At 44.0% G+C, this 25,756-nt stretch overlaps 1 protein-coding gene across 9 annotated transcripts in view; it reads left to right on the top strand.

The window, feature by feature from the left end:
• Positions 1 to 25,756, top strand: part of PXK (PX domain containing serine/threonine kinase like) — a 76,029-nt gene that overhangs the window by 42,265 nt on the left and 8,008 nt on the right. For 6 of the 9 annotated variants that reach the window (XM_057704558.1, XM_057704555.1, XM_057704560.1 and 3 more), the window contains 13 exons: positions 2,525 to 2,602; positions 3,108 to 3,181; positions 3,934 to 4,008; positions 6,664 to 6,768; positions 7,920 to 8,021; positions 9,901 to 10,062; positions 10,486 to 10,603; positions 11,870 to 11,948; positions 13,892 to 13,940; positions 17,862 to 17,939; positions 18,464 to 18,550; positions 18,999 to 19,068; positions 21,753 to 21,815. In XM_057704558.1, the coding sequence (XP_057560541.1) occupies positions 2,525 to 2,602; positions 3,108 to 3,181; positions 3,934 to 4,008; positions 6,664 to 6,768; positions 7,920 to 8,021; positions 9,901 to 10,062; positions 10,486 to 10,603; positions 11,870 to 11,948; positions 13,892 to 13,940; positions 17,862 to 17,939; positions 18,464 to 18,550; positions 18,999 to 19,068; positions 21,753 to 21,815 (1,140 nt within the window). The remainder of the gene's footprint in view (positions 1 to 2,524; positions 2,603 to 3,107; positions 3,182 to 3,933; positions 4,009 to 6,663; positions 6,769 to 7,919; positions 8,022 to 9,900; positions 10,063 to 10,485; positions 10,604 to 11,869; positions 11,949 to 13,891; positions 13,941 to 17,861; positions 17,940 to 18,463; positions 18,551 to 18,998; positions 19,069 to 21,752; positions 21,816 to 25,756) is intronic. The other 3 variants (XM_057704559.1, XM_057704557.1, XM_057704554.1) reach the window with 1 other exon arrangement.

Here is a 25,756-nt window from a genome sequence, read left to right as displayed (position 1 = left end):
AAGGCTGTGGCAGGTTAAAGAGATGTGGCAGCACCTTGAGGGTGGGGGTCAGGGTGCAGATGATCCAGATGTAAAGATGGAAGAAGGCTTCCCAGAAGAGGTGATACCTACATGGAGATCTGAGGCATGAGTAGAAGTTAGCCAGGTCGAGAGGCAAGGGCCAGCGCTCCAGGGAGAGAAAGAAGTATTTTTGTATGGCTGTGGGCTCTGCCCTGTTTAAGATACTTCTTTCCAGCCAGAGCTCACAGTCTAGTGGAAGACAGTAGCCCCGATGTGGGACAGAGTCCCATAGGAGACGGACAGATGTAGCACTGGAGTGTACAGAGGAGGGAAGAAGGAAGGGAGTCCTGGTTACGGAAGGAGCAAATTTGGGCTGAGCCTCAAAGGGCAGATGGGTAGGAATAGAAAATGCCAAGGGCTGGGGGTAGGCCTGTCTTCAGGGGCCGTGGCAGGCAACTCTCAGTGAAGAGTATGGGGCTAAAGACAGAAGGGTAAGGTAGAGCCAGAGCTAGTTTGAACACTGTGAGGTTTAGAAGTTTGGTCTTGATTTGGGAAGGAAATCAGGCGCCAATAAAGGCTTTTAAGCAGAGGAGTAGATGTTCAGGATTGAAGTGTGTTACCTGAATCTAGGGAGGGAAGGGATTAATATTGGGAGCATGGTGGTCGTGTGATTTACTTGCCAATAAGTCATAGTTCAGAGGAAAGAATATGTCCTGTCTACAGTTCCCTGACCCCGAAAGTAAAAAAAGCTGTTTTCAAGCCCTTAATTTGTCAGTAACAAATCTACCATATTCTATGCGCTCACAGCTCTTTCCCCCATTCCTGAAACAACGTACAATATATAGTCACGTGCAATAAACATTGTGGAATAATGATGATGTGGGGAATTATGAGTCACTGCTAATTTTGAACCAGCTGCCCTTTACAGTCTCTGAGAATGACATTGTATCGCATTTAGGAAATTATTTATCATAATCCTTCTCAACATTGTTATGATTTTCACACGAAGGAACATCTTTTCAAGTAGCTTACGTTGAAGTTATTTTGGAAATACTGAAAGCATTTTATATCAGCATTACTTCCAGAGGAGGTTCAGAGTTCCCAGTGTCGGTTATGAAAATTCATCTGCTTCTGCCACACCCAGAAGTCTCTCCAGATGGGTTGCCACATTGGAGCAGTGAAAACGAACATAAACGGAGTCTGTTCTGAATCTGTCTCCTCATGTTCTCTTATGTGTGGACAGCACTGACACTTTACATGTTGAGTCTGTAAGATTGTTTTCTTCTCTGAATCTCTTAAGTCATAATGTAGTATAAAATATATGGAAATGGTATGCTTTGCCAAGCTCTCAGCATAGTAATTCCAGTCTAGGCCATTTTGACACATGGAAAGCATTTCTGGCGAATCCCTCGTGCCTGGAATGAAACTAAGGCTAGGCAGAGGTGCAGCTCCACAATGAATTTACAGGATTGCTGTTTGCTTTCAGGGGCCCAGTGTGGCTTCATTCACTCACTACATTGAGGGCAAATAGCAAACTACAGATGTTGCTTTTTGCAGGAAATGTAAAAGCACAGTTATTCTGATAATTTCTTTATATAGTGAACTTTAAAGAACTTCCTTCTTTCATTGTCTTCTGAGAAGGGGGAAACGTTCTCATGATAAATAAACACAAAGAGAAGGATGGATTTTTTTTTCCCGGCAAGCAGGCGTATGGTGATTTCCCACAACAGAACCATGTTGTTGCTGCACATGGATGTTTTTCTAAAACACTGGCTTTTATTTCCAATATATATATTTAAGACTAATCGCTCCTTTGTTGGTGAAAGCTGTAATTTCATGAGGAATGAAGATGGGATAAGTATCACTTGGAGCAACATTTAATGCCATTCCAAGCTGACTTTGGAACACGTTTTGAGTTTTGTGCTTGGGTTGTTGTCTGGTGCATATATTGAATTCTTTTTTTTTTTTTTTTTAATTTTATTTATTTATTTATTATTTTTGTGGGGGGGTACACCAAGTTCAATCATCTGTTTTTCATATATTGAATTCTTAGCTGAAGCCAACTAGCTTGCATATTTTCAATCTTCCAGTTTAGGTAATTACTCCATTAGTAATTACTCCATTTCTCTTCTCTGATGAACTTTTTATTTTGGAATAGTTTTAGATTTCCAGAAAAAATGGCAGTGATAGTACAGAGAGTTTCTATATACCCCTCACCCAGTTTCCCACAATGTTAACATCTTAAATAAGCATGGCACATTTATCAAAACTAAGAAATTAGCGTTGGTACATGACTATTAACTATAGTCCTATTCAGATTTCACTAGATTTTTCACTAATGATCTTATTCTGTTCCAGGATCCAATCTAGAATCCCATTTCATTTAGTCTGTGTTCATTTTTTTATAATTAAGTTTTTTAAGAAGGTCATAGACCGTAGGAATTTCATTTGCAAGAATAATATTCTAAGTGTATGGCACTTTCCTGATGTGTGTGACTAATGGGTTTCTAAAATATCTTTGCAGAGATTGCCTTACAACACGTTTCCATGTTCTTCCGATCGGAACCAAAGTGGGAGGTGGTAGAACCATTGAAAGACATAGGTGAGAAACTGGCGCGCCCATTCTGTTAAAAAAGATCACAGAACTGGGTTCTTTGTCATGCTTTCTTACAAGTATCCCAAGAAAGCTTTTTTGCAGGTGAAATGCATAAGAAATGCATGTGATTTCTTGTTCTTTTTGCCTCCGTACTTCTCGAGGATGGAGTCCTTAATTTTATAACTTAATGAGTCTCGGTTAAAGCCCCACCTGAAGATTTGGATGGTAGTAACTATTGTTTTAGAACTATCATTTATTCCTCTTTTTTTCTTTTTCCCTAAATCTAAACTGAAGTGCTGTTTTCCTTTTTCCACGAGTAGAGTAATTTCTTTGCTTTTTTTTTTTTTTAGTTCAGCTTTTACCACATCAATATTACCAAATGATTGTTTACTGGTGCCTACGTAGCTATGAATAATATTTCCGAACAATTTTTATTAGCTACTTGGTCAACAAAACATATCAGTTGGTGTAAAATCATGTGGCTATAAACCCATTTCTCCTTTTATGACAGGTTGGAGGATAAGGAAGAAATATTTCTTGATGAAGATTAGAAATCAGCCAAAGGAACGGCTAGTGTTAAGCTGGGTAAGCTAGTTTTTTTGCTTCAGTCTCATTTCAAGGATTCAGATGGGTTTATGAAAGCAGATATTGACAAGAGAATTATGAAATTGTATTTTGTTCCTGAGTGATATAAAGCCTCCATAGTCACACATCGAAGGAGAGTCATTTTAAGTCACTTTTTTATGCATTTGATAATATCGATGTGATTATATCTGATCAACTAGTAAACATTTGGAAAGAAATACAAACAACTTAAAATAGCTCTCTGAAACCTCCTTAGGGTTGACAGTTTGGCCGTTTGTTTTAAAGAGAATGCTTTGCCAAAAACAAAAAAAGAAAAAAAAAAAAAGAGAGAGAATGCTTTGGCATTACTTTGTTTTATCTATCACTTTGAGAGTTCTAGTGATACATTTGGTTAATAGAATTAGGTAAGATTACAATTAAGTCCTAGTATTTGTATGTTTACATACTGTCTCTCCAGAAAGGCCATGAGACTGCATGCGGTTTTCATCCTTGGTTGACAGTCATATATTTGAACAGATTAAAAAAAAGGAAAGACTTGGGAATTCCCTGGCTGTCCAGTGGTTGGGACTCTGCGCCTCCATTACAGGGGGCACAGGCTCAATCTCTGGTCGGAGAACTAAGATCCCACAAACCAGGTGGCAGAGCCAAAAATTAAAAACAAAATTTTTGAAAAAAGAAAAAGGAAAAACTTATAAGGAATTTTTCTTTTGATGACCAAAACAGCACCCTGATATTTCCTCCCGTGTCTGCAGGCTGACCTTGGTCCTGACAAGTATCTGTCAGATAAAGATTTTCAGTGTCTAATCAAACTTCTGCCATCCTGTTTGGTAAGTACAAGTCCTTCTATTATTCTTGATGCTGATGACAGATTCACGATGTTTTCTTGTGAGTGACCATGGACAGAAGAGCTGGAAATACTCTCTAGGCTCGAGAATGGAGAGGTACAGTGGATTTCATTTCAGACTGAAAGTGCTCAGGGCTACTCCCATAGATCAGAGGCCATTTAAATGATAGCCATGACCTCTAGACAACCCATGAAGCATGTGCTAATGTAAATGTAGTTTTTGTGTTTTAAGCAAATATCAGAGTAGGAAAGCAACCACTTCTCTGAGCCTTTTGTTCTTGGTGAGGATGTTTATATCAATGAATTGAAAGGTCTGTTTCCAGCCTGAGAAGACAGAACTGATAACAGATTTAGGTAAACTGGATGAAGGATTCTAATCCAAGGCTTTCAGTGGAAAGAACCTCAGGAATGTATTTCAAAATATATGCAGAAATTCTTAAGGAAAAGACTAATCTGGCCAGAAAATTGAGTTAGTGTTGATGTTCTTTGTTTTCTGCATGAGGATGTAGGACCCTTGAACGAGCACAATTACTCTGACCTGTCCAGTTGGGTTGGCAGGTTCATTCTTAAAGAGAGTGTCTTTCAGGCTGGCAAAACCAAGCTTTTAATGAGGTGTGATCCCTGGCTGAAAAAAAAATGCTGTGGTCTTTGAGTTTCACTAGTTGTGTCACACAGGCTGTGAACACCCAATTCTAAATTTCTTTTAATGGATGTGCTTTTTAAAACAAAGGTAGTGCAGGACTTCCCTGGCAGTCCAGTGGTTAAGACTGCGCACTTCCACTGCCGGGGGTGTGGGTTCAGTTCTTGGTCGGGGAACTAAGATCCTGCATGCTGCAAGGCTTGGCCAAAACAAACAAACAAACAAACAAACAAACAAAAATACATACATACGTATGTACATACATACATACATACATACATAAAAAGAAGGCAGTGCAGGCAAATGGTGCATATTAATTGCAGAAAGTCAGAAAATACAGATAAGCAAAAATAAGATAAAACTTGCCTATAATTCCAACCAACTAGAAGTATGAACCAAAACATCCAGTTGTTACTTTTCTAGAATTTTATATGATTATATTTGAAAAATTATATAGATGTTGTTTTAAAACCTGATTTTTGTTGTTGTTAATGGTATACCATGAACATCTTTTATTGTTAATGAATATGGTGTAATAACATTATTACTGGCTGCATTAGAATTATCATTGGCTCTATCTCAGTTCACTCAGCGAATCTACTAGACATTTGGATCACTTCTAGTTTTTTTGCTCTTATTTAAAAAAAAAAAGCTATAGTGAACAATTTTGACTAAACATTTGTACCCATCCTTAATTATTTTTATAAGACAAATAGCTAGAATTAATTAATACGTAATTGTAGGGAGATTTTTTTTGAGCGTATATAAATAGCCTGTTCTTTATCAAACACACTAGTTTTAGCATGCATAGAGATTTTCTAACTCCATCATTCCTCTTATGTTTATTAGTTGGCGTTCTACTCTAAGGAAGAGCTTCCTGTTCTGTCTTCTTCATCTGTTTATATCAGTACGGGCTCAAGGATTTTTATTGTATTCATTGGGTTTCTTTATTGAGGTGATTAAAATGTTCTAAAATTAGATTGTGTGATAGTTGCACAGCTCTGAATATACTGAAAACCATTGAGTTGTATACTTTAAACAGATAAATTATAATGGGATGTGAATTATATTTAATAAAGCCATTAAAATACCAGCAGCAATTGCTTTGATGTGATAATCAGGAGAAACTTCATGATCAATTTACTGTATTTCCCTGGGCATACCCGTCCATCCCCTGACCCACTCAATCCCTGCTTGTCAAATCCTTGCACAGCCCAGCTCCCAAGGGTTTGAATCTTCATGGTACTCCCTTGAGCTAATGGACATTGTAATGCGTGAAGCCAGTTGGTCCATGTAACCAAAATTCCAGGTCATATGAGGACTTTTCTTTCAGTCATTAAATAATTTGTCTTACTCCTCACCCCAGTTTGTCGATGCCCATGTGTCCCTCTTAGGAGGGCCATGTCAATCATCATATTGCACACTCCAGTAGAGGGACAGGAAGGTCCTTGCTAGCTGCCCTTGAAAAGGGGCAAGATGCCAAAAGATGCTGCTGTTGCTTGTTTTCTGGCTGTCATGCTCCCTGGCTTGTCACCAGACAGCAGTGTAGAACGTTAGGCAAAGCTGTGAGTGAAGACACATTTATCCTGGTTCCCACTTGGCTGTTCTGGGATTTGGCTGTATTTTTCACCAATTTACAGAGGCAGAATATTAAAACCACTATTCCAAAAACACAGACTTTCCCTCTCTTGCATCACAGTTTTGTTTGAACTGAGACGTTTCGTACTAAAGCAGGTGCCTTCATTTGGAGAGCTTATTAGCTCAGCGCTTACCCACTTCCTTTTGTCACTGTAGTTTACCTTCCTTCTCTCATCTAAAAACCGAATTACTAGTTGGTCATCTAATAACTTGAAAATGCCATGTGTTCGGGGAATATTCTGCATTTGTGTGCAGTTAAACTATCAAGCTGGTACTTGACTCTGCATCACCAGATTCTGGATCTAAAATGGACCTAGATGCTGATCCCGATCAATGTGCATTTCTGTTTTGTTTTGGCAGCACCCTTACATCTATCGTGTTACCTTTGCCACAGCTAATGAATCCTCAGCGTTGCTAATTAGAATGTTTAATGAAAAAGGAACTCTGAAGGACCTGATCTACAAGGTACTTGTGGTGCAAGTTCATGGTCACAAAGAAATTCTCGGGTCTCTCAAGACCTTGTTATTGTTACTTGATTCCTAGGCTTCCGGAAGCTAGGCCTTGAGCATTTAATTTTACTTTTATTTGGAATTTATTTTTATTTTAGCAATAGAAACTACCCAGTTTGGCTAAAGAGCATTCCTTTCCCCACGTGAGGGAAGGTTGACTATTTCATGATTATATCCATTACATTGTAGGCTGCTCTTAGGTTCGTTTTAAAGTTTATGACTTTCACTTAACAAAGGAATGTTGAACTATCTCAATAAAGCTGTAAAAAAATTTTTTTTAAAAAAAAGCAATACTGAGGGGCTTCCTAGGTGGCGCAGAGGTTAAGAATCCACCTGCCAATGCAGGGGACACGGGTTCAATCCGTGCTCCAGGAAGATCCCACATGCCGCGGAGCAGCTAAGCCCGTGTGCCACAGCTATTGAGCCTGTGCTTTAGAGCCCGTGAGCCACAACTATTGAACCCATGTGCTGCAACTGCTGAAACCCATGCGCCTAGAGCCCGTGCTCCACAACAAGAGAAGCCACGGCAATGAGAAGCCTGCGCACCACAACGAAGAGCAGCCCCCACTCACCGCAACTAAAAAGAAAGCCAGCACACAGCAAAAAAGACCCAACACAGCCAATAAAATAAATACATAAATAAATAAATTAAAAAACAATACTGAGAAGCTTTACAAACTCATAAAAAAAGAGATGAGATTTGTGGTTGCCAGAGGTGGAGGGAGGGGTGGGGGGGAATGGGGTGAAGGCAGTCAAAAGGTACAAACTTGCAATTATAAATGAGTACTAGGGGTGTGATATGCGATGTGGTTGATATGATCAGCACTGCTGTATGTTAAAAAAAAAAGCTATACTGAAGAATTCTAACAGTATATAAGACTTCGGGGTCTGCTAAAATCAAGACTGGGAACATCTTCACTGGACTAGAGAAAGGCTGGTCAGCCTCTTTCTCTTAACTCTGCAGACTGCTGTATTTAAAAGCCCACGTCCTGCCAGCTGGACTCGTCGGGCGCGCCCCAGCCTCTTAGCATCCTGTCTGTTCAGGGAGGCCCTGTGTAGAGTTCAACCCCTCTACTGCCTTCTTATGTGCTTTGTTCCTTCCCAAAGGCAAAACCAAAAGACCCATTCCTAAGGAAATACTGCAACCCTAAGAAGATTCAAGGCCTTGAACTCCAGCAAATAAAAACATACGGGCGGCAAATATTAGAGGTAAGAGGTATTTAATTTCTGTTTCAGTTGCATTGGGATTTCACCTAGCACCACAATACTCTTTTGGGGAAGTTCTTAGGTAATATCCAAAATAGTTTATAAACTGATTGCTTATAAACTGGTGGCATTGTCATATTTTATCCCCAAAAAGCAAATATTTGAGACTAAGGCAGTAATTTAGATCTGTAGAGTTCCAAAAGCTTAGCTATTGGAAATTCCTAAACTGGTGTCTGATTTTTAAGAACTTTATTGTGTGGAGTACTGGCTTTTGTGTTGTTTGTGGCTGATATTCATCTTTGTGCCAAGATTCTTGTTTTTGTTTTATCATGTACATAACCGCGTGGCTCCCTTACAGAAGTAAAACCAGCATGAAAAAGCCTCTCCTACCTCACTCTCTAGAGTAGTATTCACCAGACTTCTCGGTTTCTGCAACCCTATCAGTGAAAACAATTTAACTATACCCCGCCCCATAATGATACATGTTTAACTATTATGTACATGCACCACACTTGATCTCAGCCAAAGGGCCTAGAAGCAGCACTTGTACTATTACTAATATACTTTGTACATTGTAAGTTAAGAAAGAATGAGATTAAAAACAAAACAGGGACCTCCCTGGTGGCGCAGTGGCTAGGGCTCCACACTCCCACTGCAGGGGGCCCGGTCCGATCCCTGGTTGAGGAACTAGATCCTGTGTGCATGGCACAGCTAAGAGCTCACATAACTAAGTTTACATAATTAACTTAGTCATAACTAAGGAGCCCGCCTGTTGCAACTAAGACCCAGTGCAATCAAAGAAATAAGTAAAAATTTAAAAAACAAAACAAAAAAACTTTGGGGACTTCCCTGGTGGCGCAGTAGTTAAGATTCCACCGCCAATGCAGGGGACATGGGTTAAATCCCTGGGCTGGGAAAAATCCTACATGCCGCAGAGCAACTAAGCCTGTGGGCTACAGCTACTGAACCTGCGCCCTAGAGCCCAGGGGCCACAACTACTGAGCCCACGTGCTGTAACTATTGACGCCCACGTGCCTAGAGCCCGTGCTTTGCAGCAAGAGAAGCCACCATAAAGAGAAGCCCGCGCACTGCAAGGAAGAGTAGCCCCCACTTGCCACAACTAGAGAAAGCCTGTGCACAGCAATGAAGACCCAACACAACCAATAAAAATAAACTAATTAATTTAAAAAAACAAAAAAAACCAAAAACAGAAAACAGAAGTTGCGATGTTTCCTCCCAGTCTTCCATGGATTGTGCTGGGCACCCCCTTCAGCAAGCACGAGCACGGCTCTGGCTCACCAGGTCTTTGCAGGGCTGTATCCAGGCATCTCTGTTACTGGCTGAACCACTGTGTATTCAGTGGCAACTGAGAAGTTTGCTTCTTTTTGTGGGAGGCTGTCATGTGTTTCTGTTAATAATAAACAGCCAAATATATTCTGCGGCAAGACAGGACTAGAGATGTTTTCAACTCAAACCCTTTTCCTGAATAATTGGCCAAAGCACGGGCACGATAGCTTTGTTCATCTGCGTGGGAGGATCTTTGCCCTGAAGAGAGCTGGCCTTTTGGGATCAAAAAGCGCTTACAGTAGAGGCTTTTGGCATCAAAGCTGTTAACCCAAGCTGTTTCTCTATTCTTTGGAATGAGGGAGCTTGGCTTTGCGTCTCCACAACTGGAAAGCATTCAGCATCACTCTCTTTTCCAAAAAAATGCATGGAGGTGGCTTTTCTTTTCTTTTTTGGGGGGGGGTGGGGGTGGGGGTGGATCTCCCCAGTGACTGGTTTGGTTTTGTTTCAAAATATATTGACTGAAAAAGCAAAGTTTAACCTATCTGGTATCTGAATGAGTTTGGGGGGAATGTGACCTCTACATATTTTTTAATAGGTACTAAAGTTTCTCCATGACAAGGGATTTCCTTATGGGCATCTTCATGCTTCCAACGTGATGCTGGAAGGGGACACTTGCCGGCTGCTGGACCTTGAGAATTCCTTGTTGGGCCTTCCTTCCTTCTACCGATCTTATTTCTCACAATTCAGGAAAATCAATGTAAGTTGCTGAAAGTCGTGAGACAGCAGGTTTATCTTTAGGTATAAATCATCCCCATGGCAGGATGCATGATCTGCCAGTGTAAGAAATACGCCTGAAGCAGTGCCAGGTACAGTTGGGGTAGGCATGCCTGTTGGCCCTGTTTTTCCCACAACACTGCTGTATCTCCAAGAGGCTAGTTGAGATGGCAGCTGGGACAAGAGGGTATAGAACCACTGACTGGAACATCATAGAGAGTAGGACCAAGACCTTTGGTCAGAGCAGTGGTTTCTGAGCTTTTACAAAAGGCTTCGGAGTTAGGTCAACACCACCAATTGTGAGTGGGGTTGCCCTGGGCCATGTTTCTTAGTGGAAGCCCAGGGCTTGGAATTCACAAAGCCAAAGCAAAGGCCGAATATGCCGCTGCTCTCTTTTTTTTCGCAGACATTGGAGAGTGTGGACGTCCACTGCTTTGGCCACTTACTGTATGAAATGACTTATGGACGACCGCCAGACTCGGTGCCTGTAGACTCCTTCCCTCCTGCACCGTCTATGGCTGTGGGTCAGTATGGGGTTGGGAGGGATCTTCTTTGCCCTGGTAACGTGCAGAGCTACTCACCCCCCTTTCCGGAGTCCAGGGACGGCCCAGAGAGGAAGTTGTCATGCCCCACAGCCAGAAAGCCAGAAAGTCTTACTTGTATAAAAGTAATTTGAGCAACTTCCTTAAATGCATTTCACTGAAAATTCAGATAGCTCATCTATTTGTCAGGCTATATGAAACCTCAGGGGACATTTTATAACATGCATTACAATTTTGAAAGCAAGAGGATGTGAAGAGAAGCGTGACCAGAATGGTTCTAATATAAATGCAGAAGCCAGGAGCAGGCAACTTGCAGCCAGTCTTACAGACTCAGGCTGGTGTCGGGAGTCAGACCAAGGCTGGAGAGGGAGCTGCGAGGACAGCCACAGGCTGGACATCTGGTGGAGGAAAGCCTGGCAGGTGCAGCGTTAGGAAAGGCAGACGGGAATGCAGACACCGGGCACATTGGATCCAGGAGTTCTTCCAGCATTGCTGAGGGGGCTGAGGCGAGCGGCGGGGGATGGGTGTGCACCTCCAAGGAGGAGGGATGTGGGGACCGATACAGCTTCTGGAGACCCTTTCACGCCCTCCACAGCCAGCTTAGAACTCACTGCCAGAGCAGAGGTTGGGGAGGGCAGGGCAGCTCTTGGACCACTGTGCCTTCCAGGTATGCGGGTCAACCCTCCACTAGTGTTAGCTGTGCATCAAATGAGATGGTTACAGAGAACAGTCCCCGAGACTACTTTGGGCTGCGTGTGAACAGCTGAAACAGAACAGTGACCTGCACGTGGAGAAATCTGGCTGCTTTTGTTTATATCATCCAAGGTGTTGGGTGGTGTGATACCAACAGTTGGCATTTCACGTGCTGGTTTTGACTAAAAGCAGGCAGGCAGAGAACTGTCTCTCAAGTTCAAACTTTTACTTCTGCATAGTGTTTACTTCTCTTTTAAGAGAGCAGACACAGTTATGAATGATATCTTGCATCCTTCCCCCAGTTATCTCTGGAATATATGTAGCCTCCTGTCAGCATGTGATTCCTGAACCATTTCTTTTGAGCCGTCGGTAGTGTCAGGGTTGCCAAGCACCTCCCCCCCCACCACGTATGCCATCTGTCTGTGCGTGAAGAGTTTTGACACTGTCCTGATCAGCCCGCAGACAGTTGTTGCAAAGCGGTGTCAAACTTTTCATCACCAAGGGAACTTGCCAGCATGTTCTGTGGAACTAAAACGTGTATCTGTTCATTTCAAGTGGCCGTGTTGGAGTCTACGCTGTCTTGTGACGCCTGTAAAAATGGCATGCCCACCGTCTCCCGGCTCTTACAGATGCCGTAAGTCAATCCCACGCCTTGCACCTTGGCCGTAACCTTCCTCCCTGTGTTGAGCCCTGGACCGCTAGCTCACGTGTCTGGTCCCGGTAGAGACTCGACAGCGGTCCACGCAGAGTCCACGTGGCCTGCTTGCTGACGGTCACTTGCTGCATGATGTCCCGGCCTTTCCTTGTGGCCTCTCTGCACCGTAGTCTGACTGCTCTCTCTTCACATCAGTATCGTCTTCACACCTGTCTCTCCCTTGTCCACATTGGCGGTGTGTACGTGGACTTCCGCTTGGGAAGTACTGAAGGGGGGCCACCCTGTTTCAGAGCACCGCATGGCCCATGGCTGTGGCTGCTTTGCTAGTCGCTGGCCAGGGAGGGTCTGGCCTCTAGGAGGAGGGCATCGTGGCTCTGGCCTCCCCTGCACTTGTTTGTTCATTTACTCACAGGGTGACATGTATCTAACGTCTGACGTGTACCGGGCGCTGTGCTGGGGCGTAGAGCTCAGAAGGCGTTCTCTCTTAGACAGGGTTATGAATAGTCAACCAAGGCGGGTGAAATAGTGCTTTGGGGTCTTTCCTTTAGGTACATTTTCTGTTCATTCATGGAAAGGCAGCAGGGTGGTTAAGAAGCGTGTGTCTGAGCTTAGACAGACCTGGGACTCCCTAGATCAGAGGATGTGGTGATAACTTCAGATTCCTTGTGTTAGGGAGGGTGTGCTCCAGCTCCGGCACTGGGAGGCCATGGTGGACAGAGCAGCCCAAGCCCCTGCCCCATGGATGTGACTTTCTAATATTTGATTGACACTGGTGCATTCCTTCCCAAACCAGCCACCATTTATAACAGTGTAAACATGGAAAAGTAGATCTAGTCAGGGAAGCAAAACAATTTTCACACACACTTTTAGAACAAATACATTTGTAGTTAGGAAACAGCCTGTATCCGCATTAATTTACTTGGGTTTGTACTCACATCCGCTGCTCTGAAGCTGTTGCATTTTTCTCCCAGTCTTCAAGTTCCAAAGTGAATCCAGATATTTTTTCTTCACTTAAGTCTTTTTACCCTGTGGGCTTCAGCCTTGAGACAGCACTTGGAGAGGTGTGAACTGCGTTCAGTTAAAAATGTGTTGTCTGGAAATAAGTGGACCCTTGGCCTTGAAGGGGAGAGTTAGGTCTCCACCTGCAGGCTGTGGGGAAGAGTTAACCCTGTCACTCCTGCTTGTGATGTGGCTCCTGTTTGTTAAAGGGGAACAGTGCAGGGACTTACTTAGAGCCATTTGGGCAGTGCCCAAACAACCATTGAAATTCTCGGACCTGTTTTACCCAAAACAGTTCAGAATTCCCCATGCTATTGTTTTTAATAACATACTTTTGAGGAGAGAATCGATATTGTCCAAAAGCTGCTATTTCTTTTCCAGAGCATGAGAAACACTACTTCTCTTAGAAGAATATTATTTTCTCATTGGATTCCAGTTAGAGCAATTCCTTTTTACTTGCTCGCATGTTTTTATTACATTGAGCTCTAGAATAAATTTTATCCTCCTCTGGGACCAAAAAAAAAAAAGGAAAACCAATTATTCTGCTTAGAAATATGTACTGCATGTATTATTTTCAATATGATATAAATATAATAAATGATTTGCAAATTTGTTTTTAAAAATGTGAATTAATTTACACGAGAGGACTGTCGCCCCCTCATTGGGGAAATCACCTCACCTACACCGCCCTCCTGATGAGCTCAGAGGTAGTGGCGAGTGGGGTTTTCTGGAGGTCACCTTGGGTGGCCTGGAAACTCCTTTGAGTTTACCGATAAACATGAAATGGTGGGTTGGCCCAGCGCTGGGGGATGGGGGAGGGGGTGGGACTTGATGGGCTAAAGATGTCTCATTCTGCTTTGATCCTGTTCTGAGGGTGCACCTGGTTTAAGAAAGATATTTTTGTTTGTTTCTTTTCTTTACAGATTATTCAGTGATGTTCTGCTAACTACTTCCGAAAAACCACAGTTTAAGGTAAGGCAAATTTTATCATGTCTTGGTTTGTGACAGAAGTGTTTACTTGGAAAGTTAGTGCTTTTTTAATCAACAAAAGAGAAGGTACAGTACTTAAAAGTGGGGACTGGAAAAATGCACACTTAAGAGCATTTTTATTTGGGGACCTTACTGAGGACAGTGGCCAGGAGACAGCCTCTCTGGTAGCTCTGAGGAGCTACTGTGAAGAGATGGGGCGGGGGGGGGGGGGGGCGGTGGAGGGGGCCAGGATATACATGAACTTTCTGCTGGAAAAAACAGGTAGTCAAGCACAGAACAATTACTGCTAATCACCGGAGACAAACATCTCAAGTTAATGATTTTAGTGCTTTTCTATGTACGAAAGATGCAAGAATCCAGGGTCATTGAAATTTTTCCTTAGATATGCATCTTAACTCTCTAGGATCCTGTATATCCAAAGCACAGATTGCTTCCTGTTTTTCTCCACCCTGAATTCCGCTCAGGGAGAATATTCGATGGGCAATTGCAGTGGATGCCCATTTTACAATGGCAATGTAATCCTTGTGAAAACGGGAATGGCCAGCAGCATTCTTTGTTTTACATAAAGAAAAATTGAAAATAATTTAAATAGTCTACGATCAGGGGATAGTGTAAGAATTTGTAGTACGTGTATTGGATTAAATGTGTTTTATCTAATAAAAGTAAAATTTATACAGATATTGTAGTAGCATGGAAAATGATTATTGTTTAGGCTAAGGGAAAAAAGCAGGATATAAAATAGTGTGTTAAAAAGAAAAACCCTCTGTCTATAATAAGGAAGAAAGTATCCTGGGAAGCAGCAGTGTTATGTGGTGCTGTGCAACGAGCAGGGGCTTTGCAACGCCCCAAAACCAGGGTGATACCTTACTTTGCTTTTGTGACACCAGCCATTTATCGAAGGCAGGGTTCCTCAGCCATGACCTCTGACGCTTTAGACCAGGTAGTCCTCTGCGGTGGGGGCTTGCTGTGCTTGGTGGGCTGCTGAGCGGCATCCCTGGTCCGTATCCACGCGATGCCAGTGGGACTCCCATTCTACCCCAACACTGTGTGACAATGACAACTGCCTCCAGACATTGCCAGCTGTCCCCTAGAGAGAGGAGGGCAGCAAAATCACCCCCATTTGAGAGCCGCTGATGTGTGGGCAGGGACCTGTTCTTGGGGTCTGTGTTTACTCGTGGTGTAGAATTGGTGAGTAAAACCTGTCTGTTGTCGTTGGACAGCTGAGATGATCATCTAGATTGCCTAGTTCAGGGTTGGGCCTCCTCAGCACTCACCGTTAGCCTTGGTGTGGGTAGTAGAATGAAGGGTGTTTCTCTTTTTCCTCTCTCTATTCCCCCAAAACCTGTAATACTCTTGTGATGACATTACATTTGGTGGGGGGCAAGAAAACACCAAACAAGGTGGGGTCAGAAGATTTATAGGCAAGGGAGAAGCTTTCCTCTGTCCTGTTTTGCCAGTTAGAGGAGTTTTGACAATAATAGCCTCTTTGGATCTGAAGTAGGAATGAGAAGCTTTTAAATTCATGTCTTCTTTACTGAAGCTCTTCAGGAAATGCGTTCAGGCTTGTAAATAAATGTGCTCCCCCCAACCCTAGTCGTCCAGCCCAGGGGTTATCGTCAGGCTTGTTCTTCCCCCAAGCCAGAGAGTCTGCAGCAAAGACCCTGTGGTCTTAAAAACAAGCCTTAATCTCCTGTATGTGCATTTTCTTTCTGGAAAGATACACAGGAGACTGGTGACGTTGGTTGTCTCCATGGAAGGGAACTGGGGGGACGCTTTTTACTGTGGTTGTTCCCTTTATGTGCCTTGTGAGTTTTGAACCACATCACTGTGTATTACCTCCTCAAAACTTTTTTAAACTTAAATTTTTAAAAGAATAATAAAGACAAAAAGTTCAGAATGGCCTGCGTGTCTGTTTTCTAAGCCTGAATTCCACATGATTTGCAAAACTAATAAATTAAGAAATGACAAGCTCAGAACCACAGTAAGCTTTTGTTAATAGTATCTTGCAGTAGGAAAAAACTTAATCTTGTGAAATTCAGAAAATAAGTCTTTCAAAAAAAAAAAAGACCTCTGAAGTTATAAAATATTATAATTACTTGAATTTTTGTGTGTGTGTGTGTGTGTGTTCCGGTAAGCTTTGTATATTCTTTTGTTTTTAATTACGATAAAAACATCATGTAAAATGTATCCTCTTCACCATTTTTAAGGGTACAGCTCAGTGGTGTGAAGTGTATTCACATTGTCGTCTAACAGATCTCTGGAACTTTTTCAACTTGCAAACCAAAACTCGAGACCCATTTAAGTACAACTCCTGGTTTTTCCACCCCCCCAAGCCCTGTGGCAAACACACTTCTACCTTTTACTTCCATGACTTTGACTACTCTAGGTATCTCATATGAGTAGACTCATATAGGCTTTGTCTTTTTGTGACAGGCTTATCTCACCCAGTGTAGTGTCCTCCAAGTTCATCCATGTTACAAGCATGTGACAGGATTTCTTTCCTTTTTAAGACTGGTTAATATTCCCCTGTGTGTGTATATGCCACATTTTATTTATCCATTCATCAATTGTTGGATGTCTGGGCTTCTTCCATCTCTTGGCTGTTGAATAATGCTGCAGTGAACATGGGGTATGTATGCTTCGATATGCTGCTTTCAGTTCTTTTTGCATATATACCCAGAAGTGGGATTGCTGGATCAGATTGTAACTCTGTTTTTAGACTTTTTTGAAGAACTTCTATACTATTTTCCATAGCTGCTGTGCCATTTTACATTCCCACCATTGGTATACAGGTGTTCTGATGTTTTCCATCTTCACCAACATTTGTTATTTTCTGTTTTTTTGATAGTTACCATCCTGATATGTGTGAGGTGATACCTCATTGTGGTTTTGATTTGCATTTCTCCCCTGATCGAAGATGTTGATCATCTTTCCATGTGTTTGTTGGCCATTTGTTTATCTTCATTGGAGAAGTGTCTGTTTAGGTCCTTTGCCATTTTTTTTTCTTTGGTTTTCTGATCTTTATTTTTATATTTTTTTTCAGCTTTATTGTGGAATAATCCATTTTTTTGTGACAAGTCCATTTTTAAATTGATGACGTTTTTGTTTTTGAGTTGTAGGAGTTTTTTTTATATTCTGGATATTAACCCCTTATCAGATGTGTGATTTCCAATTATTTTCTCCTATTCCATAGGTTGCCTTTTCACTCTGTGGATTGTTTCCTTTGATGTTCAGAAGTTTTAAGCTTGATGCCTGTGCTTTTCGTGTCCTGTCCAAGAAATTATTGCCAAATCCATTATCACAAAGCTTTCACCCTATATTTTCTTCTAGGAGTTTTATGGTTTTAGGCCTTAGGTTTATGTCTTCAATCCAATTTTGAGTTAATTTTTTTTATATAGTGTAAGATAGGGGTCCAGCTGCATTCTTTTGTATGTAGATATCCAATTTTACCAGCACCATTTTTCCCACTGTGTGCTTTTGGCACAAGGGTTAATTTCTGGGCTCTCTGTTTGTTCCGTTGGTCTATGTGTCTGTCTTTATGCCAGTATCACACTGTTTTCCGTAGCTTTGTAATATATTTTGAAATCAGGGAGTGTGAGGCCTCCAGTTTCCATCTTCTTTTTCAGGACTGTTTTGGTAATTTGGGGTTCCTTGAAGTTACTTGAAATACTTGAAACATACATCATGTTTATTTATGTGTTAGTCTTATATATTTGTTGCTAAAAATGCTAATGAGGTGAGTGTGTTAGGGATACCAAAAGGGGCCAGGATAGGATTGAAGGGACAGCCTGTAACTGATTTCATTCCAGGTGTCCTCTTCCTTGATTAGAAACTGTTTCTTCGTTCAAACTGGGACTCTCCAGCAATTTTACTCAATAGGTTACGTACTTTCTCTTCTTTCAGATCCCCACGAAGTTAAAAGAGGCATTGAGAATTGCCAAAGAATGTATAGAAAAGAGACTAATTGAAGAACAGAAACAGGTAAATTGCTAACAGTTCCTCATTGCCTTTTGATCCGTTAGTGTCTGCATCCTCTGCCGATGTGATCACAGTGATTTACTTTTAACAGAGTGTTCGTTCCATAAGCATTTCTTGCGTACTTGCTCTGGACCAGGCTCCATGTTCAGTGCTGCGAGACAGCTGACTACTTCACAGTCCTGCCCTCAAGGAGCTCGGCCTGTGGGGGAAACAAACATGTCCACAAAGAGTAGTCATCCTTTGTGGTCGGGGCAGCCTGGGTGGTGGTGGGGCACATGAGCTCTGTGCTCTGAGGGTGCTGGGGACCACGTTCATCTTCTGTAAGAGAGAGAAAGGCAGGAAGGAGCTCGGGGGAGAGAGAACGGTCTTCACACTCTTCTCCCAGACATCCAGACCCAAGCTTGGAGGCAGACAGGCTGAGCAAGGAAAGATTTTTCATCCAAGTTATCTGATTTGGCAGAACATGTTAGATATTTTCATTAGTGTAGGATATGCTTACATTTTTGATGAATTGTGGTCTCTTAAAGATCCACCAACATCGAAGACTGACGAGAGCTCAGTCTCACCATGGATCCGAAGAAGAAAGGAAAAAGAGGAAGATTTTAGCTCGAAAGGTAAGCCCACTGTCTCTCTGAATTCTTTCTTGCGAATTCTTGACTACATGTGAAGAAAGTACTGGGTTAATTTTGCACATTTAGTTAATGACACATTCTGTGCTATATCTCTCTGAAAGCTAAAACCACTTCCAGATGACTGGTTTGCAGCTTCTGGAAAAAAAAAAGAGCCATATAATATCAGCAGAGAAATGGACCATAGAGTTTCCTGGCTTGCTGGGCTGATTATGGCCTTAATGTAATTGCGGGGAATGATTGGCCTGAGAGAGGAAACTCAGCATTCTTGGTTTTGTTTCTCCCTTTAGTTTTGGCTTGTGGCTTCTTCACTGTATTACATTATGAGGCCAAATATGACCTTGTGTAGCTAGTTTAACTCTGTGCCTGGACATGTTCTTATTCTGGTACGTTTACTCTTTGCTTTTCCCGCCTCTCTCTTTTATTTTTAAAGAAGTCAAAACGATCTGCTGTTGAAAATAGTGAAGAGCATTCAGCAAAGTACAGCAACTCCAATAATTCAGGTAACTGCTTATAGATTATAGTCGGGCCCAGGAGCCAGAGGTCAGGACCAGGAGTGAAGAGACTGGGCAGTGTGGTGGCAAATGCAGAAAACAGAAGAACCCTGTCCCCAGTGGAGCATTGCAGCAGCATTCAGAGGCTCACAGGACTCAAGTGCTGGAAGGGACCTCCACGCTTACGGGATAACCAGCCTCTTCACTGATGGCAAGACTCGATCCATCAAAGATGAGCATCAACCCTGGAAGAAAAACCCACCCAACTTGCAATGCAAGGCCTCCTGTTTATCAGTAGAGCCTACAAGAACTGAAATGGCCCTATTTCAGTTCCTGTAGGCTCTCTGCTTGGTCCCCACGTGGCAGAAGGACGTGCCCTCCTGCATTAAGGAAAGGTGGAGGGTCACAAAAAGCAGCGTTCCAGAAGGGTCAGGATGGCACAGAGAGCAGTGTCCTGAGCTGGCTGTCCTCGCCATCACTCCTGGATGCCCCTCACCCAGCCCTGCTGGCTCTGCGCCCTAATGTCACCATCTTTGAAAATCAGATCAAGTGGTCCCTTGGGACCTTCCAATTCTTCTGCCTTATGAGTCTGTGAAGCAGAGTTCCACATGGAGAAGGGAAGGTTTCATCCTAACAGGGGCAGCTCTGGCTTAGCCCTGGAGAGCAAAAGGAAGGGGAGGGTTTTTTTAGGTTGAGGAGTAGCTCATAAACTTCCAGGCAGGATAAGGACCAAGCAGAGATGGAAAAGCTGAAGATGCAAAAGAGAGAGTGATTGCTGGGCGGTGAGGGGGCTGGAAGGCCAAGGGGTTAGCCTCAAGAGCCCAGCTGTCAGTCTCAGCCTTGGAGGAAACCCATCCATCCCTTCCTGGTATCAGGAGCCAGGAGGGGTAGGTGAAGAGTCAGAGGCATTTAAAAATAGAGAGGAGGGAGGAAATTGAGGGTGTTCACAGCTCCTGCCTTCTCAGATCTTCTCAGAGAAGTCAATGAGGAAAGATATCTGCCAGGGGCAAGAGAAGTAGCAGGGAGGGGTTCGCAAGACCTGAAGGCTGGTCTAGCCTCGGCCAGAGAATGCAGGCAGTGTGGGTAGAGCTGAAATTGGAGGAGTTGGGATGGAAGGAGATCATAGACCAGAGGGAGGGTGGGAATCATGCCAGCACCACTGCTTGGAGAGTCAAGCCAGAGAAGGGCTCTGGAGGGAAGAGAAGGAGGGGAGGCTCCAGGCCCTGGAGGTCCCTTTGAGGACCAAGGCAGGCTCCTTGGGGATGGAGGCTGGGAGAGGAGGAGGGGCTGGAGGTTGTTGTGGCTGGCAGGTAATTTTGGAGTTGGAGGTCTGTTTTCTCCATGGTCAGTGGGATGGACGTGGGCCAGTCCTTGTCATCATTAGGCTGAGACTCACGTCTCCAACACGCCTGTCACACTGGCAGACACTCTGTCCAGCATCCACTTCTTCAGAAACCAGCGGAAGCCCGGCTTGGTGTTCTCCGCCTTCCCGCCTGCCTGCAAGGCTCGATGCCTGATGCAGCCGGATGGGATGCCAAGAACTCCAAGACACCACCTCAAGAGTTTAGGAAAGCGAAGTAGCAGTCGATAGAAATGTATAGATCATCTCCAGACCCCGCTGGAATCACAAATTCAAACCTTCTACCTTTCAAAATCTGTTAGCACTACAAGCAGTGTGGTATCAGAATGGCTTGAATTTTACCATCTATTTTAGTGAAATGCCTCTCCTGTTGTGTAGGGAGGTGAGAGAATATTGCAGATAGTGGAAGCGTATTGAGCTGGCGGGAGGTGTGGTTCGGTTAGAACATGTCTCCTCGTGCTCAGTGTCTGTGCCGTGCCCACCATGTTCTGTGGGTGGTGGGCGAGGTGGTGGTGGGAGGCTCCCCCAGAACAGCTGGTGACTTCTCAGGGGCATAGTCTCAGCCCTCCTGGAGCTTTGGTAACTCCTTGTTAGGACCTGCATGCAAGGGAGGGGGCTTACGTGGGAACTTCTGTCTGCTCATTGGGTTACTTTCATGGCAAGCCAGGAGGTTGTATTCTGATTTCTGAGCAGTGGAGGAGATGCTGGGAATTTGGGAATATTTGAAATATAACAGGGTTACTAGGTCCAGAAAAAGTATGCGATGTGAAAACAATTATTTTAATGTAAATAAGGGTATTTACTGAATTTCAGATAAGCAAAGGCCTGGGAAAGCCACACACTATGAGTAGGCTGATCCTATTCAGTGGAATGCACCTGCTGGTAAAATGAAACTTCTACAGAGAGTGATGCTGGGTGGATGCGATGGGGAATCCTTGCTTGCCTGCACCAGACTGCTCTGCGCCTCTCTGTCACCTCTACTGCCATGGCACTGTCATTTGTCATTCATTACCCAGGGACAGGGGTTGGGTCAGGAAGAGAGACTGCAGGCAATTGCATAAGCCATTGGGTTGTGTAAAGTTGGTTTCAAGTCAGGCAAGCTGTGGGGAGCAGTGGGAGGCAACGGGCCTGGGGAAGGAGGTGTCCGCTGCGCCAGGGCAGATGCCTGTGGTCATGGGTGCAGTCCCTGCATCCTCTGTCCCGCCTCGCCTTTTCCCACAAGGCCCACACACTCAGCCACGTGCAGATTCTCAGACAGTGGTGGGTCCCAGCTCAGGCCAAGTTCCAGATGTCTTTCTTTGGTTCCCATGAGGGTTTCTCTGTTTTCTCTTAGCAGGATCTGGGGCCAGTTCACCTCTCACGTCCCCGTCATCGCCGACTCCACCCTCCACAGCAGGTTAGTGACAGAGGCAGAGTAACCTGCCACCCTCCTCTTCTGCACCAGCGGGGAGAGAAGTGGGGCTCTTTCTCTTCCCACCTCTGCCCAAACATGTCAGGGCTTAGAAGGGACCAGCCTCCTCCAGAGAAACCAGTGGGAGTGCAGATTAGTGGCGTCACTTGGGAGAGATGAGGGTCTAGATTTCCAAACTCTGATTTCACGGGGAACAGAATAGTTGGTTTCAGGGCCACTTACCACCCCCTACCTCCAGCTCGCTCTCTCTGCTGAAAAGCCGCACGCAGGCGTCTCAGATCAGAGCCTGTCTTGGCACACGCTCAGCTGAACCAAACAGTCACGCTGCTGCTGCCTGGGGCCCTGTCCTGCCAGGGCTCTCTCCTCAGAGACCCCAGCCATAGTGTCGGCTTTGTCACAGAGCGAAACTGGTGAAGTGCCTGGGTGCGGGAATGCAGTACCCACCGAGCTTCTGATTTCCTGATAACTATTTGTCCTCTAATCTGTACTGCATTTCATCACCTGAATATTTCTCTGTAGCTGGCTAGCCTTTGTTTCACCTTTGTGACTTAAATCAGATACTAGGAGTTTTGTTTGAAAAATGTAAAAAGAGCTCATTTCATGAAATACTTACAAAAATAATCTCTAATCCTGTGGAGTGCCCTCATAATGCTGTCTTCCTTCTTATTCCTTTTTTGAACTAATATCTCTGTCCTAACCATTTTGCAAGCCTCAAAAAAACACACCAGGGTATCAAGTATCTCCTTTCACTTCTTAACTGAATCAGATGTTCTAGATGTCTGAGAAGCTGATTCTGCCACTCTGAGCTTGTCTGCTGGCTGTGCTTGGAATCCAAGTTGCTGCAGCCATCTGAAGGGAGAGTCGTGGGCCAGGGTTGATTTGATGACACCAGGTTCATTAAGGCTTAAAGTGGCACCCAGGAGCTACCAAGAGCATTACCAAATGCTGCTAACTGACCCCCCCCAACAAAAGAAAAGAAAACACAACACAAAAACAACAACGACAAAATGAAACGAAAACAACGACAATCAAATGTAAGGAGACTGATTTGAAGGCCTTGCACATCTCCGTGCTGGTCAAGGCTGGTTACGGGTAGTTTGTTGTCGAGTGTTCTGGGGCCAGGCCTATTTTAATAGCAAAGTACCTGGCTGATGGAGGATAATATTCTATTTCTTGCCTGACTTTGTCAGCAGATTTTACAAGAAAGCTTCCAAATATTGATCAATATAGAAAATAGACTTCTCTGTCTTTTGTGGAGGTGACCTGTATAGGATGATCAGAAACTTCTGGAGAGCCCCTGCTCAGATTTTCTAGAAGATAGGATATTAATTTCACACCATCGAAACATAGTAAGGAAATTGGAGAGAATTAATAGTGAGAATCCATGAGGCCTCCTTTAATGAATGAGGCATCTGCCAGTAGCACAGAGCACCTTACTGTGTGCATTCAGTGTGGGAAGTTACCTGCCAGTTCTCATTTTTAAATGCCTTGGAGAATTCAGTCTATTTGGATTATTTCTGTTTGAATCCTCTTAATTTACCTGAGTTCTCAGTGGGAGGATTCTCATACAGTAGCAGGTTTGCATGAGATGAGGTGACTTTTAGAATGAGAAGAAAAAGAGGAATCTTTTGTAATTAGAGTCAGTGTTGGAAAAAACTTCACCTGAGGTGAGAGGGAGCAGTTGGGTGGACAGTTCCGTATCCTGAAGGAGAATCATAAAGATTCAGAGGGAGACATGTGAGGCTGCAAGCACGATGCCTGGCAGAGATAAGAGGTTCCCAGCAAGTGTTGCCTCCCTCGTTTCCTTTATGACTTTTAATGCTTTATTGATGAAATTATTGACTTGGCCCCGTAGACTGTACTCTGACCTCTGCTGGGCATTTATTGTAATGCGTCTCATAAAAATAATAACTAGTATTTGCCTATCAACCGAGCATTTCAGGCCCTAAGCGAGCCACCCACGGTGAGTTTATTCATTCAGCTACTGGGATGCATTTATTGAGAGCGTGTGGTGTGCCCGGCGCTGTGCTAAGCCCTGGGTCACAGAGATGAACAGGGAGAGAAGGCCCCAGCTGAGGTGGCCTTGCCTTGCCAGCACCTCTTAGGAGCTCCAAAATAATAGCTACAATTCAAGCACATGCTTTCCTCGGGGTCCACCCGTGGTACTTTCTTCTCCCAATAGTTCCCCTTCTTAAATAGAGACTCCTCACCTGAAAAAAACTAGTCCACCATCAAAGCAACATCTTGAGCTTCCATTCTGTACAAGGCATCAGGGAGCTACAAACAGGTGGTAGCCCCATGCTACCGTACCCATGGGAGATGCACGGTGAATCCTGCGGGTGGATTTGCTTGGACTTGGTCTGCCTTTAAGGCCTCTGCTGGGTGAGGGCAGTGCTCTCAGCCTGTGGGTGTAGCTTCTGGCTGGGCAGCCCGGGCTCAGGCTTTCTCCTTCCAGGACAGGAGGCCAGGCTTCTCGTTTGGGCACATCTTTCTTGCCGCCTCCCTGCACAGTGCCCGTCTTATTGCTGGAATCAATTTACTCCCGTTTATGTCTTCTGGGCCACATTTATGCTTTATCTGGGAACTAAGTCAAGCATAGCATCCTCCAGCTTTATAGTAAAATATAGCTCTCTCAAGAAATAAAGGAAAGTTCATTTTCAAGGGCTAGTATTGACAAGGAATTCCTGCTAAAGGTAGCATCTCAAACACAACTCGGCTGTGGAACTTAAACGTGAGGGTCACCACTCGCTAGTTCTGGGACCTTGGAGAAGACCCTTGACCTCCCTGTGCTTCACGTTTTGAAACCGAGTGAGGCCTTGTGGGGCTCCTGGGCACAGAGGCCCTTTTGTCCCCTGTTTCTTGCAGGCAAGACTCCAGCCTCCATGACCTACCTGCCATGAGGTCAAGGAAGTGCAAGCCCTGTACACACCCTAATCTTGTCAGAGACCCACCCTTGTTATAAAATCCTTCATCAGATCCTCTGGGGTGGGGACACATAGTTTCTCAAGGCAGGAGCCCGCTGTGTCCCCTTTCGCCTGGCAAAGGAACAAAGCTGTCCTTTTCTACCTCACCCAAAACTCTGCCCCTGAGATTTGATTTGGCACCAGGGTACAAAGAGGCTGAGCTTTTGGCATCAGTTTCCCATCTGTAAACAAGGATAGAAACAGTGCCTGCCTAGTGGGTTTATTACCTAGATCTGGAGAGTTCCATGCCCGCAGGGTTACGACAGCGCCTGATACACAGTAAGCCCTCAGGATACTGTTAGTTACTGGGAGACCTTGAATGAGTCACTTTCCTTGTGTCTGGGTTTGGGTTATGTCCTCTGTAAAATGCAAAAGGTTGGGGGTTAGAGGAGACCATCTCACAGTTCCTTCTAATCAAGCATCCCCTAAACCCACTGTGGACCCCGCCCTTCGGGAGTGTGCTCAGCAGTAGATCAACTGAGACAAGTTCAGTTCAACAGCATTGCCTTTCTTCCTGAAAGCATCAATTTTAAGCACATTCGTGGCAGCTGAGGGTGGTTTTAAGCTCAGTTACTTTCAGGACGAAACAGAAATGACAGATGTTTCTAAGAGAAGGGATGTTACTCTCATGAGCCCTTTCCAGCGTTTGTGTAAGGACCGGGGCCTCTCCTGTTTCCCACTGCACTTCCCTGCTGTGGGCCTCTTCTTGAAATCCTTACCAAATTGATGGAAGAACTATTTCCTTAAGTCTGCTGGCAATTCCATTAGATAGGGTAGGATTCTCTGAAACTTTTTTTTTTTTCCAGTGAGAACATTCCTAGCACTTTCTTTTTTTTGCTAAAGTTTATGTTACCTGCCTCTAGAAGGTCATTCTTTCAAGAACTTTAAAATCCTTTAGCCTGACTTATTTCACGGTCAGTGTCACCAGCTAGTGTTTACACTCTGTATCCATGGAGCTGAGTG

This window comes from Hippopotamus amphibius, chromosome 13 (assembly GCF_030028045.1).
Source record: "Hippopotamus amphibius kiboko isolate mHipAmp2 chromosome 13, mHipAmp2.hap2, whole genome shotgun sequence".
Lineage (NCBI taxonomy): Eukaryota > Metazoa > Chordata > Mammalia > Artiodactyla > Hippopotamidae > Hippopotamus > Hippopotamus amphibius.
This window is presented reverse-complemented; position numbering and strand designations above follow the sequence as displayed.